General features: G+C 43.5%; 1 protein-coding gene across 1 annotated transcript; it reads left to right on the plus strand.

The window, feature by feature from the left end:
• Window positions 1-1,001: 1,001 nt before the first annotated feature.
• Window positions 1,002-3,401, plus strand: LOC108198791 (probable peroxidase 61). The gene is made up of 4 exons (XM_017366565.2): window positions 1,002-1,329; window positions 2,012-2,197; window positions 2,463-2,622; window positions 2,850-3,401. Exons 1-4 carry the CDS (start codon window positions 1,060-1,062, stop codon window positions 3,275-3,277), a joined length of 1,044 nt encoding a protein of 347 aa, XP_017222054.1. The 5' UTR covers window positions 1,002-1,059; the 3' UTR covers window positions 3,278-3,401.
• The last annotated feature ends 9,166 nt before the right edge of the window (window positions 3,402-12,567 follow it).

Below are 12,567 nucleotides of genomic sequence, written 5' to 3' on the forward strand. Positions count from 1 at the left end.
GAGAACCTTAAAATGCGTGCAAAATAGTGTACGTTTGACTGGAATTTATAGATATTATATAATTGAAAAGAAATTAAAAAATATCATCAAAAAGTAAATCAAGTCTGTTTTAATATGTAACTTTTTATTTTCTAAAACAACAAATTTTTTTTTTAATAATTGCTCAAAAATTAGTCAATTTGACTTTTGTAAAAGCAAAATAAATTTATAAATTGAAACGGAGAGAATACTTTTTGGAAGATGAATAGGGAATCCAAGAGCAAAATATTTCCAATTCGGTGATCGAGATAGATTGGGGAATTGATTAAGAATTTGGGAAAGATGGCAATCTCAATCCCAAAATACCCTGATGCCCGTTTTCAATGCAAACAGTCCGAGTAGGTTCGAAGAAAAGTGAATTAGAAGAATACACGGGTTGTTTAATATGTCCAGAGCGTACCTTGACATGCACGATTAGCATGTAGGTATCGACTTTCAATGCTGGCTTAGATCCCCATGCCATAAGCAAGTGCGCCTGCCACCCTTGGCAAGTGCCATAAGCTCTGCAAATCTCTAGATTCCAGGCTGAACTCATGACTTAATGTGATTTATCTAATAAATTGAGAGGTAAAAATGTCTATTTAGATGACTATAAGTTATTAAAAATATAATAATAAATTTAAAAATAATTTTTGTGTAACTAATGAATTATGAGTAATTTTTATCAAAAAAATTAAGTCATCAGAAAAATTATCTCAAACTAATTTCTGGCTTAAACCAGTTTCCGATTTTCAACCGATTTCTGACTTGTTAGTTATTACACAAACACATATTTTTCAGTTTAAAGTCAAAAATGACCTGAATCAGTCGAGGCAAACCGGCTCCTCATCTGACTTCAAACATATGGAAATGCCGACTTTAACAATTATTTAAATTTAAATTTCCAGCTCGACATTTCGTCGGTGGCGTGCACTGCGCGCAGAGGAGTGCAGAGAAGGTGTATAAAAGGTTGAAATACAGGGGTTAACTGAACACATCAATCTAGAGGTAGCTTAAGCATTTAATACATAGATATCTAAGATGAGGAGAGAAGGGTTTTTGTGCATCTCTGTTTTAGGAGTTGCATTGATGATGATGATGAGCTTGGATATGGTGGGTGTTAAAGTGGAGGCGGCCACGGGGCTGCTGCCGCCAGCAAAACCACCGTTGATAAGGCAGTACTATAAGAAACTGAATACTTGTGCAAATGTGGAGTCATTTGTGCAGTTCCAAGTGAAGAAATACTGGGATAATAATAGAGCTCTCACTCCCAAGCTCGTCAAGCTCCTCTACACAGATTGCATGGTTAATGTATGTGCCGGAGCTCTCTATTTCTCTCTTTTTCTTTCTCTTCTTTTATATATCGGTTTTTATATGGCGGTGTGCCCATCAGCACATGCTAAGCATCAAACTTTATGTATTTAACTTATTTTGATTAGCCAGTACTATCAGGCGATTAATAACGGTAGACCCCGTACATATACAAAAACTCCACCAATCAAAACAGGCTAAATATATCAAATTTAGCTCTTAACATGTGCCATAGACACACACTAGCCAAACTCTTTATATATATATAGGTTACCCTCAATAAATAACCCATCCTTAAACCCTAAATTTTAAATAGATTTTATAAATAGATGGTTTTTGTATTCAAAAATAATTTTAAAATATAATACATAAACACGACATTTTTTTACATGTGTAGAACTTTTATTGGTACTAGAAAGTTGCAAGAGTCATCAATAAATCATACCTTTAACCATATAGTTATAAGACATGACCTCTAAAAGCAATTCCAGCAGAAGTTAAAACCATGGTGCCATATACTGGCTACTAATTAAAGTTGCTTCTACAGTGGAGCTAAGAGGTTGCCTGATCTGTACAGTCAAGTCAGGGGAACATAATAGGCTTTGCCACTAGTTTATCGTTATCCCTGTTTCTGCAGTTAATTAGGCTTTGTATGTCTAACTGTATTTTATGTCAATTTTAGGGGTGTGATGCATCCATTCTCTTGGATGGCCCCCAGTCGGAGAAAACTGCACCACAAAATTCAGGGGTTGGTCCGGGAGTATATCTGGTCATCGACGTAATCAAGAGGGTCCTGGAGGCCCGGTGTCCTGGAGCTGTTTCATGCGCAGATATCATCCATCTTGCCACTAGAGATGCTCTGAAATTGGTGCGTTTTCCTTTTCCAAGTTTATATCTGCCTTAAATTAATTAATCTAATTATTTTTTGGGCATTCTATGGTATAATTTTTCTAGCTAGCTAAATACTGATTTTACATATTCAATCCACCATTTAATCTGGTGCAAAATTTTGTAACTAGTCAATTCAATCATCCCACACATTGTAGTCTTTTGAATTGAGACGACGTTTTAAGCCAGTTATGACCATGAACATGATCAGATAACGAAAATGTGGTTAAAATTGAAATATGCAGTCAGGGGCACCGTCTTACCCTGTTCTCCTGGGAAGACGAGATGGATTCGAATCAAATGCAGCTTCAGTAAAGCTTCCCTCGCCCTCCATTTCCTGGCAATCGGCTCTTGCATTTTTTCAATCCAAGGGTCTAGACGTTCAAGACATGACTACTCTTTTAGGTAATGAGTTCGATTAATTAGATTTTATTATACATGAAATAAGCTTTGATAATTTAGTACTAAAGGGGTGTTTGGATGGTAAGGGGGAATGATAACCGGAAACAGAGTATCCCAAGGGTGTGGAATGAATAATATACCCGGGAATGAGATTCTGATTTCATACAATAAAATTGTTTTTTAGAAACTTGCCTGCTTTTGAAATAACCAATCTGTATTCTGTAATTCAGGAGGACACACAATGGGCAGAACACACTGCTCCTACATTCTTGATCGTCTCTACAACTTCAACAACACAGGTAAACCGGATCCAACAATGAATAAATCTCTACTAGAAAGCTTACGACAGACATGCCCGTTGAACAATACAAAGAGACCGAGCCAGCAAGTCGCCTTTCTTAATCCAGATAACGGCAAAGACTACAACTTCACCAACTCTTACTACAAAAGAGTGCTGGCAAATAAATCTGTCCTTGGAGTTGATCAGCAGCTACTCTACGGAACAGACACGAAAGAATTGACAGATGAATTCGCGACTTACTTTGAGGAATTCCGCAGGAGTTTTGCTTTATCAATGACTCGAATGGGAGGCATTCAAGTGCTGACAGGAAACAAGGGCGAAATTCGCAAAAACTGCAGAGTCAGAAACAAATCATAGTGGCCTGTTTTCCCATTCATTACAGTTATTCATAAGCTAATAACTTGAAAATTGCTTCATGTATCGTAAATTTGATGCCAAATGAGGAACTAATAATATGACATCAAACAAACTTAATCATGCATGCACAATATCGACTTTTATCATCTCTTCTTCATTGACAGGGGAGCTTTGTTTTTTTAGGTTAATGTTGTCAATATGATTTATTGATTTGCACCCAAACATTTCTAACACCTTAAATTTTGCGCTGGGGTAAGAACCAGATATAAAAAGTGAAAATCCATCAGTATCGAATATAGGCTTTAACGGCATAGAAACATTAAGAAAAAAGAAAGCCTGTTCATTTGGGACCTGCAGATCCAAAACTATCAAATGTCTTCCCTGAAAACGACTTCTCCCGTCTCTTTTTAGTTGTCACATTTCTATTTTATTGGTTAAATTGACTAATTTTTAACCAAAAATTATAAGTCACTGTTGTGAGAGGAATTGATACAACACCCCCAGAACCGTGTAGCACAATTATAGGGATATCTGTTACGACTACGAAAATCACGGCTAGCTCTTAGGGGCTACCGTTAACATAAACTAACAAAACAAATGAGAAACAAGTGTGTTTAAGGGCTGAGCTTGCAAAGAACCAAACAACGAGGCCGGAATTACGGAATTCCGTCCTGCAATTGCCCGGAAATATATGTCACAAAGGTTACACGTGCCTCTCTTTAGAGTGTAGAACTCGTGAAAATGATCCTAGTCCCTTTGCAAGGTGCCTACATACCCTATATTTATAGGGATCAAGCCCATGTAGTTCTCGATTTAGGACTCTGAAGAGATAAGCCCTTATCCCCTCTAGTTTAGGATAAAACAGCCTTCTTTCAGTAGTTATCCAGCGGCATCCCACTCCAAGTAGGTTACTTGAAGCCTTCATCTTCAACATATATCCGAATATTCTTGAATTATCTTCCCCGATTGTAATTATCCCCATAATGCATGTATTTATCTCTTAATTCGTAGATAAATAATAGCTGATACACTCCCAATATGTCTCCAATTCGTCCCCCTTGAAACAAGGAAGAAGAGTCCTATTTGGAGTCTGCCTGCCATTCTGCCCAGGCGGCGGAAGCCCTGCCAGCGGCATCCCCTAGCTGCAGCCCCATAACTGCAAGCCAGGGTGCACTCAGCGATAACCCCCAGCAGTGGTAACCCCTAAAGCGCCTTCAGGTGCTACTCCATTTTGATGGCAGTCTTCATTACGCTTCCAATGCAAGTCCATACACCTTCTTGTACACCTTCAATGATCCACCCAGCCATGGTGAAGCCCATTATTCTTAACCAAATGATTCCAATAAGCCCAAGTGAAGCCCAAATAACATGATGGGCTATAAAATAAGCCCAGGGAGATTTTATGGCACAACAACTACCCCCGGTTCCTTGAAGTATTAAATACGAGAGGAACCTAAGAACGGTAACCCTCAATCATCCAGCTGCAAGCCCTTAAATTATGTCAGAGATTAATCGTATATTATTTCTAAGCTTACGTGGGCGTAGCCCGGTGTAAGAAACAAGAAATAATTCAGACATAATTTCCACACATAATTATAAAACCAATTATATTAATTCAGTTCAACCACCGCAAGCCTTGAATATTTATTCCCAAAATAATAAAAATTATTTTCCACGAATATGTCCGAGCTTCCGCAATTTTTATTCCACCTTTTCAGTTTCCCGCGTGTGCCATGTCAGTTTGTGATAAGGCTAATCCCAAAGATTTCGGGGTTTAATTTAAATTCAAATTGATTTGAATTGTAACAGAAAATCCCCTAAATAGGTGGTGCAGTCGTAGAGCCCTAGCATGCCTCTACCTCTTCAGTCACCCACCTAGGCCTCGGGAAGCCCTGCGTCATCAAAGCCTTCTCCACGCCAAGCCAGTCACGGCACGCCACCTGGCGCAGCTGTCCCCCACTTCCCACAGCTATATATACACTTACACACAGCCTTGTTTCACTTTTCTTTTATCTCTCAAACACTCCACTCCACACTCTCTCTTCCGACCGAAGCACTTCCAGGCGCGCCTTACTCTTTCTCACCGGCGTTCACTTCTCCGTCTCCGTTTCCAACTTCCGACCAAAGGTATGCTCTCCTTGAGCCTTCGTTTTTTTATTTTTCTTTTACATTTGCACCATGTCTGCAACTAAACGTTTGTATAATCCATGCCTATCTGCCTCCTTTTCTCTTGACTGTTCACCTCGGTATGCGTGCACACACCCACATTCGCCTTGTTTGACGTTACCATGCCCGATTGAACTACTGATTTGCCCTGCATGCCAGTATAGTTAAATATGTCCACTCATCCTTTGAATATACACACACCACTGGTTTTAATTGACCCCAATTAGGCCCTGATTGTTTCCCAACTGGGTTATCGCCCTTGATGTTGTCACATTACTTTGAGGCCATGATCGTAGCCCTAGATTGTAAACCCTAGGCTCCCGATTGCCTCCAGGGGGAACCCCTCTTTCACAATCGAACCCCTTTTCGTGCCCTTTATCGGCTGTGAATGTATTGCTTGTGTGATTTGCTTAGCTGGTATCTTAGGGTTGTGATTGGGCGTTGATTGTTGTGGTTGAGATTAGGGTTAGGATTAGGTTTCCCGTTCCGGGTCCCTTGTTAGGCTTCCCGAAGAAGATGAACCGTCCTCCGTGGCCTGTGCCGCTTCCTATGAGGGATGTAGTTCCCGTATACTTTTAGGGCTCCAACTGAAGCCTTTTCATTCCTTCTTCGCACCCGCAGGGCTCCACCTTTGTAGCCCAGCCTTCAGCAGGCCCTTTTTCCTCCTCCTTTTTTCCTTTCTTTCAACTCCTTCACATCTTGCTGTGTCCTTTCGTTAACCCGTCCTTTCCTCTTGTAGATGTCTCAAGGATCCATGTCCTCACACTCTTCTCAGTCTGCCACCAGCAAGGCTCCCGTTGTCGCGGTTGACACGGGATCCTCCTTTAGCCAGGACCTTCAGCCTGCCCGGCCCAGTTTAGGGGTTAGCTCCAGAACCCGCTCCAGGCGCAGTTTGGTGGTGAAGGAGCTCAACTGGACAACCTCTGAGTCCAGTAAGGCGGACGGGACCTCGGGCCTCCCGCTGGACCCCGCTGCTGAAGCCCTCGAGGGGAGCCCCGAGGAGGCTGAGCGGGAGGCTGAAGCTTCCGTGGAGGTGATCGAGCCTCCAGCTGTAGTCCTGGCCTGCGAGCATATGGACTCCATCATGACTCCTGCTCGGCTGCAGTCCCTATTGGAGTCTTGCAACCCTGGCTGCACCTTGGGGATCCCGAAGCCAGGAGAGAGGTGTCACCGCTTTGACACCCTCAAGCCGGGCACTGGCTACCCCAAAGCCGTGCTTTCCGCCCAGTTCTTCAGGCTGGGTTTGTCTCTCCCCCTCCATCCTTTCATCCTGGAGGTCCTGGACTTCTATGAGGTCTCCCCCATGCAGCTCACCCCCAACTCCTACCGCATGGCGGTCTGCCTCTACATCCTCTACGACATCCACCATGGGGTGAGGATGTCTGCCTTGGAGTTGGGCTGGTTCTTCCAGCTGAAACTTACCGGCAGGACCCCAGGGTTCTTCTACCTCACTGCCTGGAACACCCATCACAAGAAGGGCATCAAGGGCAACCGCTAGTCGATGTCGGACTGGCAGAAGCTCTTCCTTTACTGCTATGACTGCCCAGTCTACAGGAAGGACTTCAATCTCTCCCCCAGTAAGCCACTTTTCCTTAATCCATTGTCTAGTTTAGCCCTTTAGGGTTCCCGTTTAGTTTCCTTATGCTTGTATTTGTTGTAGACATGCCAGTGCAGACTCCTCTGGCGGGAGAGTCCCTTGAGAGGGCCAAGCATGTGTTGGGGCTATCCACCGGGCTAGGTGATGGCTCCAGCCTGCTTACTCCAGAGAATCTGGAGAGGCTCGGTTTTTCCACTACGGTGGTAGATGCATCCCCCGTTGACGAGGGGAGTGCAGATGTGGAGGCGACGGGAAGCCCAGGTTTCCTCTTAGCTTGCACCCTTGAACTTGTTTCCCTCATATGATATTTGCTTTGTAGATTTCCTGTTGTACCTCCTGCATGCTTTATAATTCTTATCTGCTATGCTTGCATCCTGTCGTTTCTCCATTATTAATTGCATAGTTTCTGATTGTTTTTTTTTTTTTTGTTTCTTTCCGCAGATATGGCTGCCAACATTCCCAAATTCGTCAAGCGCTCCACCAAGTACGAGGACCTCTTCGGAGAGGCCTCCGGCTCCCAGGCTCCTATTCCTGCCAAGCCTCTCTCCCAGCTCCCTTCTCCCTCTTTAGAGCAGAAGAAGGCCTCCTCCGGGGGTCGCAAGCGGGACCCCTCCAAAGCTGTCGAGGCGGGGTCTTCAGCTGAAGGCCGCTCCAGCAAGAAGCCCAAGCTGGCCCTGGCACGTAGTTCTCCTGCACCTTCCTCTACTCAGAAGACTCAGCTCTTTCAGAGGATGCTCTCCGACCAGGTATCCGAGGCCACCATCCGGGAGTGGGATAGGCTTTCCATCGCTGAGGCCACCCGAGACAAGGTGGTGGCCAACGCCAAGAGCCTGTTCCTCGACCTAAAGATGGGGGAGCACGTCGCCGATACCGCCCGGGTGAATGAGACTATGAGGGCGGACCTAAAGCAGGCCAGGGCTGATCTGGCTTCCGCTGTCAAAGAGAGGGACGCCTTCCGGAAGGCCAACCTCAAGTTCAAGGAGGCGGAGGCCGAAGCCCGGCGGCTGAAGGAGAAGGAGGACATGGTGAGGAGGGGCCTTGAGGAGGAGGTCGACGGCTTGCGGAGGCAGGTTAAGGAGCTGGAGCTGCAGGTGAAGGGGCTCCAGGATGCGGCAGCCGCTGTTAAGGCGGGCAGGAAAGACCGGGAGGCAACCATCTTCGAGGCTGGAGTCGCCGCAGGCATCAAGGACTGCGTTAAGTCGGCCTACAGGATCTTTCCTGAGAATGACTGGGCGAGACTAGGACCCGATGCTGCGGTAGCCCTGGAGGAAGCGAAGGCCGAGGATGAGGTCGGCATAGATAAGGCCCTGGCTGCTTCTCAGGGTCTTTCCGGTGATGGCGGCGACAAAGGGGTTACGGCTGAAGACGAGCCAAAGCCCGCAGAGCTGGTTTCTGCGAGTCTTGTGGTGACGCCCCCGGAAGGGGTTCCGGCCGTAGCCCCAGCGGTAGCCTCGCAGGATCCCCCAGCCGTTGATGAGAAGGACTCCTCCTCCCCTGCTGCTCTTTGACCTCCTCTCCCCCTGTTTTAATCAACCTTTTTAATTACGAATATTTTTGCTTGGCGCTTGTCGTCATGAATTGTTATTCTGATGAGGGTGCGGACTCCTCCGAAAGTCTCGCAAGATATTTTTGATGCTACGAGGGCCTCCCCCTGTTGGTGTGGGGAGGAATTTCCCTTGTAGTTTATTTTGTATGTAATTGCTTTCACTTCTTCATTCCTTGCCTCGTATGCCTTTCTTGTATTTCCTTGGATATTTTTGTGTTGGTCGCCTAACTTTTCCATGCAGGTAGAAAGAGTGAATATGGGGGATAGCCCTTGCGTTGAAAGCGTACACATTGTTCACTTTCTGGGGGGTTGTGATCCTTGGGACTTTGTTTTCCAAGGTCGCTTCCTTCCTTGCGGATTATGTTGATGTATATGTTTGTGTTAACTCCCCAATAACGTATGTAAAAGCACCTAGTCTTTCCTTATAATAATCCATTCAAGCATAGTTGAATCTGATCTCACATGTGTGCGCATCTAGGGACCCCATTGGACGTAAACCTTAAAATGACTCCTAGGTGTAAGCTTTTAGAGTGGTCTCCAAGTATAAGTTCTGAGATAGTTTTTTGACGTCGGCTTCGCGATAATTCCTCCAAGTAAGTTCTGAGATAATTCCACGAAGTGAGCTTTCTAGTAATCTCACCAAGTTAGCCTTGTGAGCCTGGACAGGCTTTAAACTCGAAAGCCTCGATAAGCCTTCGGCCTTGAAAGCCTCGACGGGCTTTAAACCTTGAAAGCTTGAAAAGCTTTAGCCTTGAAAGCCTTGATAGGCTTGAAACCTTGAAACCTTGAAAAGCTTTAGCCTTGAAAGCCTTGATAGGCTTGAAACCTTGAAAGCTTGAAAAGCTTTAGCCTTGAAAGCCTTGATAGGCTTGAAACCTTGAAAGCTTGAAAAGCTTTAGCCTTGAAAGCCTTGATAGGCTTGAAACCTTGAAAGCTTGAAAAGCTTTAGCCTTGAAAGCCTTGATAGGCTTGAAACCTTGAAAGCTTGAAAAGCTTTTGCCTTGAAAGCCTTGATAGGCTTGAAACCTTGAAAGCTTGAAAAGCTTTAGCCTTGAAAGCCTTGATAGGCTTGAAACCTTGAAAGCTTGAAAAGCTTTAGCCTTGAAAGCCTTGATAGGCTTGAAACCTTGAAAGCTTGAAAAGCTTTTGCCTTGAAAGCCTTGATAGGCTTGAAACCTTGAAAGCTTGAAAAGCTTTTGCCTTGAAAGCCTTGATAGGCTTGAAACCTTGAAAGCTTGAAAAGCTTTTGCCTTGAAAGCCTTGATAGGCTTGAAACCTTGAAAGCTTGAAAAGCTTTAGCCTTGAAAGCCTTGATAGGCTTGAAACCTTGAAAGCTTGAAAAGCTTTTGCCTTGAAAGCCTTGATAGGCTTGAAACCTTGAAAGCTTGAAAAGCTTTAGCCTTGAAAGCCTTGATAGGCTTGAAACCTTGAAAGCTTGAAAAGCTTTAGCCTTGAAAGCCTTGATAGGCTTGAAACCTTGAAAGCTTGAAAAGCTTTTGCCTTGAAAGCCTTGATAGGCTTGAAACCTTGAAAGCTTGAAAAGCTTTAGCCTTGAAAGCCTTGATAGGCTTGAAACCTTGAAAGCTTGAAAAGCTTTAGCCTTGAAAGCCTTGATAGGCTTGAAACCTTGAAAGCTTGAAAAGCTTTAGCCTTGAAAGCCTTGATAGGCTTGAAACCTTGAAAGCTTGAAAAGCTTTTGCCTTGAAAGCCTTGATAGGCTTGAAACCTTGAAAGCTTGAAAAGCTTTTGCCTTGAAAGCCTTGATAGGCTTGAAACCTTGAAAGCTTGAAAAGCTTTAGCCTTGAAAGCCTTGATAGGCTTGAAACCTTGAAAGCTTGAAAAGCTTTTGCCTTGAAAGCCTTGATAGGCTTGAAACCTTGAAAGCTTGAAAAGCTTTTGCCTTGAAAGCCTTGATAGGCTTGAAACCTTGAAAGCTTGAAAAGCTTTAGCCTTGAAAGCCTTGATAGGCTTGAAACCTTGAAAGCTTGAAAAGCTTTTGCCTTGAAAGCCTTGATAGGCTTGAAACCTTGAAAGCTTGAAAAGCTTTTGCCTTGAAAGCCTTGATAGGCTTGAAACCTTGAAAGCTTGAAAAGCTTTTGCCTTGAAAGCCTTGATAGGCTTGAAACCTTGAAAGCTTGAAAAGCTTTAGCCTTGAAAGCCTTGATAGGCTTGAAACCTTGAAAGCTTGAAAAGCTTTAGCCTTGAAAGCCTTGATAGGCTTGAAACCTTGAAAGCTTGAAAAGCTTTAGCCTTGAAAGCCTTGATAGGCTTGAAACCTTGAAAGCTTGAAAAGCTTTTGCCTTGAAAGCCTTGATAGGCTTGAAACCTTGAAAGCTTGAAAAGCTTTTGCCTTGAAACCTTGAAAGCTTGAAAAGCTTTAGCCTTGAAAGCCTTGATAGGCTTGAAACCTTGAAAGCTTGAAAAGCTTTAGCCTTGAAAGCCTTGATAGGCTTGAAACCTTGAAAGCTTGAAAAGCTTTTGCCTTGAAAGCCTTGATACGCTTGAAACCTTGAAAGCTTGAAAAGCTTTTGCCTTGAAAGCCTTGATAGGCTTGAAACCTTGAAAGCTTGAAAAGCTTTAGCCTTGAAAGCCTTGATAGGCTTGAAACCTTGAAAGCTTGAAAAGCTTTTGCCTTGAAAGCCTTGATAGGCTTGAAACCTTGAAAGCTTGAAAAGCTTTTGCCTTGAAAGCCTTGATAGGCTTGAAACCTTGAAAGCTTGAAAAGCTTTAGCCTTGAAAGCCTTGATAGGCTTGAAACCTTGAAAGCTTGAAAAGCTTTTGCCTTGAAAGCCTTGATAGGCTTGAAACCTTGAAAGCTTGAAAAGCTTTTGCCTTGAAAGCCTTGATAGGCTTGAAACCTTGAAAGCTTGAAAAGCTTTTGCCTTGAAAGCCTTGATAGGCTTGAAACCTTGAAAGCTTGAAAAGCTTTAGCCTTGAAAGCCTTGATAGGTTTGAAACCTTGAAAGCTTGAAAAGCTTTAGCCTTGAAAGCCTTGATAGGCTTGAAACCTTGAAAGCTTGAAAAGCTTTAGCCTTGAAAGCCTTGATAGGCTTGAAACCTTGAAAGCTTGAAAAGCTTTTGCCTTGAAAGCCTTGATAGGCTTGAAACCTTGAAAGCTTGAAAAGCTTTTGCCTTGAAAGCCTTGATAGGCTTGAAACCTTGAAAGCTTGAAAAGCTTTAGCCTTGAAAGCCTTGATAGGCTTGAAACCTTGAAAGCTTGAAAAAGCTTTCCTTCCCATCGGTGCAGCCGAGTTATCAAGTTGTGTTCACGAGTTTTAGTGTTTTCGATTCCCAAATTTATTTGAATTTTAAGCCAAATGAATAGTGTTAATGACACGCCTACTACCCCCCGAGTTCTTTAGCATAATTTTAATTATGGTGGAGAACTAGATGCAATTGAAGCCCTAAATAATTTTTCAAAGCATACATGAAGTATTCAATTAACAATCATGGTAAGTAAGCAAGCATATACAACATTTTTGTAACTGAAAGCTGCGAAATTTTATTGAATCACATGGTAAAAATTGACATAGCATAATATTGGGGGTGCAACGACACTACCCCCCGAGCGTCCTAGCAAATAAAGCAAATAGTAGCCTGATAATTCTCCTAAAAGCATGGCGATTACAACTAATAAATCGCCTTTATTTCCTGACCCTTAAGCCGAAGCCTACAGAAATACTACCCGGGTGAAGCTACTGGTAATACCTCTTTAAGTGTTGGGCGTTCCATGCCCGTGGTATGAGTCTTCCATCCATGTCTGTGAGGTGATAGGTACCTTCCCAAAGCACTATTTTGATGATATATGGGCCTTCCCATTTTGCACCGAAGGCTCCATGAGCGGGAACCCTCATGTTAGGCATCATTTTTCTGAGAACTAGGTCTCCCGTTTTGAGGGGTCGAGCCCTTACTTTCTTATCAAAGTATTTACGGGTCCTCTGTTGATATTCAGCAAGTTTCAACTGAGCCGTATCTCGTACT

This window comes from Daucus carota, chromosome 8 (assembly GCF_001625215.2).
Source record: "Daucus carota subsp. sativus chromosome 8, DH1 v3.0, whole genome shotgun sequence".
Taxonomy (NCBI): domain Eukaryota; kingdom Viridiplantae; phylum Streptophyta; class Magnoliopsida; order Apiales; family Apiaceae; genus Daucus; species Daucus carota.

Bases quoted from the DNA above. Each gene is read 5' to 3' on its own strand.
- LOC108198791 (XM_017366565.2), top strand. From the start codon at position 1,060: ATGAGGAGAGAAGGGTTTTTGTGCATCTCTGTTTTAGGAGTTGCATTG. The intron at 1,330-2,011 runs GTATGTGCCGGA...TGTCAATTTTAG, and splicing joins ACACAGATTGCATGGTTAAT to GGGTGTGATGCATCCATTCT. The intron at 2,623-2,849 runs GTAATGAGTTCG...TCTGTAATTCAG, and splicing joins AGACATGACTACTCTTTTAG to GAGGACACACAATGGGCAGA.